This window comes from Cryptococcus neoformans, chromosome 12, assembly GCF_000149245.1.
Source record: "Cryptococcus neoformans var. grubii H99 chromosome 12, complete sequence".
Taxonomy (NCBI): Eukaryota; Fungi; Basidiomycota; class Tremellomycetes; order Tremellales; family Cryptococcaceae; genus Cryptococcus; species Cryptococcus neoformans.
The window spans coordinates 513,565-520,580 of NC_026756.1; the positions used below are offsets into that span (position 1 = coordinate 513,565).

At 47.1% G+C, this 7,016-nt stretch overlaps 2 protein-coding genes; one reads left to right on the forward strand and one right to left on the reverse strand.

Moving 5' to 3' along the window:
- The first annotated feature begins 126 nt into the window (after nucleotides 1-126).
- The window catches only part of CNAG_06174 (PEK/GCN2 protein kinase), a 7,474-nt gene continuing 584 nt past the window's right edge, over nucleotides 127-7,016 (forward strand). Inside the window, exons 1-29 of the mRNA XM_012197642.1 lie at nucleotides 127-282; nucleotides 381-512; nucleotides 573-704; nucleotides 760-870; nucleotides 921-1,556; nucleotides 1,607-1,670; nucleotides 1,723-1,873; nucleotides 1,931-2,073; nucleotides 2,132-2,275; nucleotides 2,333-2,496; nucleotides 2,563-2,629; nucleotides 2,680-3,263; nucleotides 3,320-3,434; nucleotides 3,488-3,514; nucleotides 3,567-3,607; nucleotides 3,660-3,797; nucleotides 3,849-4,122; nucleotides 4,177-4,612; nucleotides 4,667-4,806; nucleotides 4,854-5,042; nucleotides 5,093-5,336; nucleotides 5,387-5,476; nucleotides 5,533-5,635; nucleotides 5,688-5,848; nucleotides 5,896-5,969; nucleotides 6,021-6,250; nucleotides 6,335-6,353; nucleotides 6,410-6,741; nucleotides 6,795-7,016. The exon at nucleotides 6,795-7,016 is cut by the window's right edge and continues 584 nt beyond it. Coding sequence (XP_012053032.1) covers nucleotides 220-282; nucleotides 381-512; nucleotides 573-704; nucleotides 760-870; nucleotides 921-1,556; nucleotides 1,607-1,670; nucleotides 1,723-1,873; nucleotides 1,931-2,073; nucleotides 2,132-2,275; nucleotides 2,333-2,496; nucleotides 2,563-2,629; nucleotides 2,680-3,263; nucleotides 3,320-3,434; nucleotides 3,488-3,514; nucleotides 3,567-3,607; nucleotides 3,660-3,797; nucleotides 3,849-4,122; nucleotides 4,177-4,612; nucleotides 4,667-4,806; nucleotides 4,854-5,042; nucleotides 5,093-5,336; nucleotides 5,387-5,476; nucleotides 5,533-5,635; nucleotides 5,688-5,848; nucleotides 5,896-5,969; nucleotides 6,021-6,250; nucleotides 6,335-6,353; nucleotides 6,410-6,741; nucleotides 6,795-6,827 — 5,037 coding nt within the window. The 5' untranslated portion in view covers nucleotides 127-219 and the 3' untranslated portion in view covers nucleotides 6,828-7,016.
- CNAG_06175 (26S proteasome regulatory subunit N2) overlaps nucleotides 6,877-7,016 on the reverse strand; it is a 3,691-nt gene continuing 3,551 nt past the window's right edge. The window contains exon 8 of the mRNA XM_012197643.1: nucleotides 6,877-7,016. This exon is cut by the window's right edge and continues 1,136 nt beyond it.

The window sequence follows — 7,016 nt, forward strand, 5'->3', positions numbered from 1 at the left end:
CATTGCATTCGTACGTATTGATTCAAGATTAAAGAGAAACCAATGACATCATAATATTTACTGAAGTGGGGGTACCCTCCTAGAAAAGGACCCAACCTATCAATATAACTTTCGAGTCCATCTCGCGCCCGTTCTCTCATTTACATTTACATCTGACAAGAGTCGCATCGCTCACCCCCTATTACTATCCCTACATAGATCTATAGAGGCAGATGCTTCATGCCTGAGGCTAACAAAGCCCTCCAAGAGGAAGAGCTTGAGAGCTTGAGAGCTATCTACCCGGTACGTCTTCCTTTGAGATCACAATAAAGCTTCAAGGTCTCGTCCTACATTGGTATCCGATTTGTATATGGACAATGCTGATATTTTGTGTGTGGTAGGACGAATGGCATGATATACCACCTACTAAAACAGCTTGGGGAACAGAAGTCGATGCGGGATGGTGGGAGGTCAAGATTTGTGCGATGGAGGATGAGAGAGTTAGTGTGATTTTAAAAGGAAAGATGATTCAGGTAAGTCAATTGCGACTCCTCTCAGTATTTGAATCTCATTCTAGCCAATAATATTGGTAGGCATACCCTCACCAAGTTCCCCCTTTGTTGCTACGAGAACCTGAATATTTGACAGCAAATCATGTGCAACAACTGCACAGAATCATACAGGACAAGGCAAAATCCAAAGTAGGAGAGGTCATGATTTTTGAAGTGATTCATTCTCTCCATAAAACTGTTCACGTTCCAAGACTAACTTTTTCACTAGCTTATTGATACAGTGCGAGACTTTATCTCAGAAAACCACGCGCCACTGCCTAGCCCCGGGGATGTGAATCTTATGGAGGAGAAAGCAAGACGTGAAGAAGCTCAACGAGCTGTAAGTTATGTACTTAACCCCTGTATCAGCTTGATCTTACTATTTAAAAGGCAGAGGAAGCCAGTCGAGCCACGGAAGCAGAACGGAAGAAAAAAGAATTGGACAAGAACAATCGATATCTGCATGACCAGATCCAGCTCAACACCATCAAGAAGAAGGAAACCGCAAACAATGCCAAATACCATGAAGAAGAACGTCGCAGACAAGAGTCTCTTGCCACGTTGGACGTTGGTGATCTAGACAAGAGGGAGTTAGAGTTGGATGAAGCGATTGCGCTCGATGGATGGGAGGGTACTTGGAAATCTTGGATATTATTTGGCGGGAAGAGGGAAACCCTCTGGACAACATATACTGCGGAGCCCGATCGCAAGCATAATTCCAGCCAGCGATCCGACATGGCTTCCTTCGTCACAGCATCTTCACCCAACGTCACTGTCCACATTGTCGACTTTGCCAACCCATACTACTCAACCGCGCTCGGCATTAAGCGAATCGAGGCTTGTACTGTTGAGGCTCTGAGAGCACAGGGGACGATGTCGGAGCATGTAGTGAAGGTTTATGCGGTCAAGAGAGAGAAGAGTCCAAAGGGATGGGAGAGGTTGATTTTGGTAACTGAAGGCTTAAGTGATAGTATGAAGTTGAGGAGCTGGATGCCGAAGGAAGGTTTTGGAGAGGATCTGTCTAAAGTGAGTTTTGTCTCGGAAATGAAGCCCATATAGTTGCTGATACACAGCAGGAATACATTTCACAGGCCCTTATAGGACTTAGTCAGCTGCATCAACGAAACAGTTGCCAGAAGCGTAAGCGTATTCCTTTCATCCATTAAAAGCCTCCTAATTTGAGACACAAAAGAGCTGGACCTAGATTTTACACTTATTTCAACAACTCCGAACGGCACAAAGGTGGTCAAGCTCGCAGGGACAGGTTATGCCCGTCGCATCGTCGATTTGCATCGCTCAAACCCCTTTATCAAAAATGTAATTCAAACCGTTCCGGAAGAGTGGTATGTTCTTACATCTAATTTTATCTATCTGTAAGATGCGATCACTAATGGCAGTAGGTTATCACCTGATGAGCGTGATTCGCCGCATTCCTATACTAGGCCAAGAGATATGTGGCATGTGGGATTGTTATTGATCCAGATGCTCTTTGGACCTGAAACGCTGCGGACATACCACAGTTTCTCTACCCTACTTCAGCATGGTGGGTTCCTTCATATAACAATGCCATGGTGGTGCAGTGATCTGACTTAATGCTTCAGCTCCCAGATTGTCGGACTCAATGACTGAACTTCTAACAGGCCTTCTTCATCCCAATCCGAAGAAGAGGTTGACGGCCGACGAGAGTCTTGCCAAGTTACGGTCATTCGACGATGTCACTCGTCGGGCAGTCCGAATAAGTAGCGGTACATGCTCATTCTTATGACAGCCATCTTTGGGAATAGGACTGACTAGTAGGGTAGCTCCAGGCCATGCTCGACATCAAAGTATTCCACAAAGCCCTCAAGTTTTATTGGGCGTATCTCCCGTCAACCGAAGCCTCCTTAACTTCCTGCCAAATACTCCGCAGCCATTGACACCCAGGTTATCTAGGTACAGAGCGGATTTCGAGGAGGTGGAGTTTCTGGTGGGTAATCATGGTCTGTGATTGCATATGACCGATGAAAGCAAGCTGACCGAAAACTCGTGGCAGGGCAAAGGTGGGTTCGGTGAAGTGGTGAAAGCGAGGAATAAGCTGGATGGGAGGTTCTATGCCATCAGTAGGTTTTTCGTGCCGTAGAATGGGACTGAGACTAACAAGATGCGGCAGAAAAAGTCAAGCTTCGACCTGAAGATAATGAACAGAAGGTTTACCGTGAAGTTAACAACTTGTCTCGTGTAAATCACCAGCACATCGTTCGATACTATGGCTGCTGGCTAGAAGATGCCAATCCTCCCGACCTCACTCCGACCTTGGAAGATTCTACACACGCAGCTTCAACTACAGGGACAGGAGCTACGTGTTCAACAGAAGAAGACATTTTCGCGGTCAACTTTGATGACTTTTCACTGTCAAGGAGAGATCAATCGAGAAGCGCCTCTTTCCCAAGAATCCGATTTACCAATTCGAATGGGGATGATGATGATGACGATTCGGATGAAGGCGATTCTAGCGAGGAGGATGACACCGAGTCGGACACTGAATCAGACTCAAGCGCTGCAACGGCCGATCCCTCGGAACCTCGCGGGCGATCTCATCCTCAGTCTTCTCTCTTCCAACAGGGGCCTGAAGCACGATCTCAACGTCAGAGTATTCCCGGCAAACCGTCGGCTTCAACCTCGGTAATGACGAGCTCCACTTCGGATGGGATGGTCAGAAGGATTTTGTATATCCAGATGGAGTTTGTTGAGAAAGTATATCTTTGTCTCTTTCCCACTCTTATGAAGATAAAAGCTAAACATGGGTGTAGCAAACTCTGAGAGAAGCGATTACTGCCGGCCTGACTGACGATGAGGTTTGGAGGTTGTTGAGGCAGGTTTTGTCCGCTCTAGCCCACATGGCGTCGTTGGGTATCGTGCATCGAGGTGCGTTTGCGAGGTTGGAGAGTGCGTGTGCATTTACTGATTGTTGAGGACAGATTTAAAGCCGTCCAATATCTTATTAGGTAAGTTGTGAGAGAAATATGGTGACCACTGTCGCTGATACCGATTATGTAGATGGAGATGGTAACGTCAAGATCGCCGATTTTGGTCTCTCTGTAAGCTATAGCTCAAAGGCTCTTCGTTCTCATGTTAACACAGTATCGATAGACGTCTGAGATGACTGCTATTGAAATCGCCTCTGGACCAATCGCCTCCACAATTGACAACATAGATCAGACTTCCAATATCGGTACTAGCCTGTACATTGCGCCGGAAGTTGCGATCTCGCGATCATACAACGAGAAGGTCAGTTAATATAGTTCCTCAATAAACCCATGACTGATATGACGGTATCAGGCCGACATGTACTCACTCGGTATCATCTTCTTTGAGATGTGCTACCCCTTCAAGACAGCTATGGAACGTGTTCACATCCTCACCGCCGTGCGGCAACCCAGTATCTCCTTTCCTCCAGGATGGGGTCCAAACCACAAATCAAACGAAAAGGAGATTATTCGGAGATTACTAGCCCACGATCCAGCGGCGAGGTTCAAAGCGACTGAGTTGCTGAGGAGTCCATTGCTACCTACGCCTGAAAAAAGGAAGGAGGATTACGATGCGGTTATCTTTGGTGGGTTTGCACACTTTTTCGATTCCTGTACTCTCTTGCTGACCAAATATATAGAGCTTACCGACCCTAAGTCATCCCATTACGGCAGCCTCCTTGATACTCTTTTCGACCGTACTTCGCACAATATCGTCGATGTGAACCATCGCTTGGTCGACTATACCTATGACAACGATTCTGATGATCAGCTTCAAGTCTGGCTGACCGTCGTCATTCAGCGTCTCGTTGACCTGTTGCAGCGACATGGTGCTGTCGAAACCTATCTACCTTTGCTTATCCCCGAGACGACATTGCTTGATGCTTTTCCTAATCTGGATCCAGTCAGATTGATAGAAAAAAGCGGGCAGGTAGTGCAATTACCAAGCAGTGATGTCCTTGCTATGGGAAGAAGTGCTACAAGGAGGCAGATAGAAAGAATCAAGAGATACCACGTGGGAAGGAAATACACAGAGCACCAACTCGGTGGTCAACCGGTGGTCTCAGGAGAACTCAGGTGAGCACATAATATTGCGCGTTCCTTCAGCAGACCTGTCTCACTTTTTAACAGTTTTGATATTGTGTCACCTATCCGTTCTGCAGCGGCGGAGGCGGAATGCCTTGAGGTGGTGGATAAAGTGATCTCAGAATTCCGTGGCATGCGCGGGACATCTTCAGTGGAGTACGAATTCCATGTCAGCCACGAAACAGGTGAGCTTATTGTCATATTCGTCAAGTACCCGCTGACCACAAACCAGTGCTCGACGCTATTTTAGGCATAATACCAGACCGTCCAGATAAACCTCGATTGAGAGTCTTAGAGCAATTCAGAAACCTGAGTGCTAGTAACAGCGCGAACGCTTCTGCACAGTCGAGGAATCTGTTGAGCAACGTTACCGGTCTGTCGAGGATGTTAATGGACGAGTTGGAGCAGTGTTGTATAGCAGGTGAATCGCTCGATGGCTCAAAATGTGTTAAATACTTACGTTGTAAGCAGATGATTTTGAAGTAGTTCGCAAGAGACTAGAAAGCATCTTCACTTCAGCTAGCGCTAAGAGGAAACTAGCTACTGCTCTGGATGATATGACGAATGTTATCAATTCTGCTAGGGCATGCGGAGTGGCTAGGAAGATTCTTTTCCGACCAACTCTTGCAAAACACAGCGAGTTTTTCCGAGGGGGATTTATGTTTGAGTGTGTGAGGAAAGGGAAGCAAAAGGAGGTTGTAGCATACGGAGGACGGTGAGCATTACACCCGCTTACGAGGAAGCGGTAAGGTTAATTGTTTTCAGATACGACTCTTTACTGGAACATTTCAAACAGCCTGCAATGCACTCCCAATCAAGGAGAGTATTTGGTGTGGGGATGTCCATTGCTGTCGAGTAAGTGCATTTCAACTATGCCTCGAAGTCGTTGTTCGTTAATTGAATCGTTGCAGTCAACTTGCTCGCACCGTATCACGATACGAGTCTTCTCTTTCTCGACGCTTAATGGAAAAGCCTAACGAGGACGAGCGTTCATTCGGTTACTGGAGTCCAGCTGTGGGTATCGAACTGTTGAATCTCACCGGAAGCCACTGACAAGGAACTGCAGCGATGCGATGTCTATGTAGCGTCTTTCCCTCAGGTCGATCTTGCACACCGACTACAAATTATTGGCGAGCTCTGGCGAGCGGGTATCAGAGCAGATTTCCAGTATGACGATGGAAGAAGCTTGGAAGAAGTCGCACAGGAGTGCCAGGACCAGAACATCCTGTAAGTGTTCTGAAACGCAGCCTGAACAAGTTTTGATCAAGACATAGATATTTGGTCATCCCCAAAGCAAGTCGATCCACTATCAAGATAAGGAGTATTCTACGGCGCTCGGAGGTGGAAGGTGGGCAATTTGCATGTTTTACCTAATAGTCCCGCTGATCAAGCCTTTTAGTTCCTCGAAACGATCTGTGCAATCATCTGCGCATAGTTATTTCTGATCAACGACGGATCGATGCGTCCTACGCTACGGCTGAAGGTTCCATTCCCTCCGCCCAAGCCGCAGCCTTGTCGGTAGAACCCAAGCAAGCTGAAGTGGAGATCAAGCTGATATTGCCGCCCGAACCCATGAGTGCCAAGGGGACGAAGGGCAGACCAGTTAGGAAACATCGTCATGGTACGAAGGTACGTTCTTCCCACATCAGCTTTATCTTGGGTTCGTGGGATTTTACCTTGCTGACCAGCGAGCTCACATCGTAACGGTTGCAGTCCGTTTACTACGATAAAGGTTGGTCTCCTCATAATGATATACCGCGCAGGACAAACGGGTTAACTCGCATGTAGCGTCTGATTTTGCAACCCAAACCCAATCTACTTTACCAGTGCTCGGCATTGATCTCCCTCCTCTGCTGATTTGCCAACTTACCCTCGACACAGCTTGGATCACAGACGACGAAGCCTGGCGCAGCTTGCTCAACAAAGAAGGGGTCCATCCGGGAGATAAACGGTATATGGAGAGTATAAGAGAGGGTGTGCAGCAGATGAGGGCTGGTGGGGCGGGGAATGGGGGTGGTGGTGGCGGAGGCGGTGGAAGCGGAGGTGGTGGCGGAGGCGGAGTAGGAAGCATTGGAAGGGAGAATGGATGGATGTGGCTATTTAGTGTGAGGGATAACAAGGTAGGCCCTGGTCTGATCATTGGAAAAGTTATCAAACTGATGAGCTCTGATAGGGTTTCTTATTGCAAGTGGGACACGGAAAGTGATCGAGACGTAGAAAAGCTCATGATCTTTGTACCTCATTTTTCAAAAATATCAGGTCTTTTGGCAATTCATAGCTCATTGATGTAGATTTGGAATGTATTTCGTACTTTGAATTCCGACTCCGCCATCTAAGTTACAATAAGAATGACCTTCACATATAGATCCAGATGCATTTAAGTTTGGGGTCATGA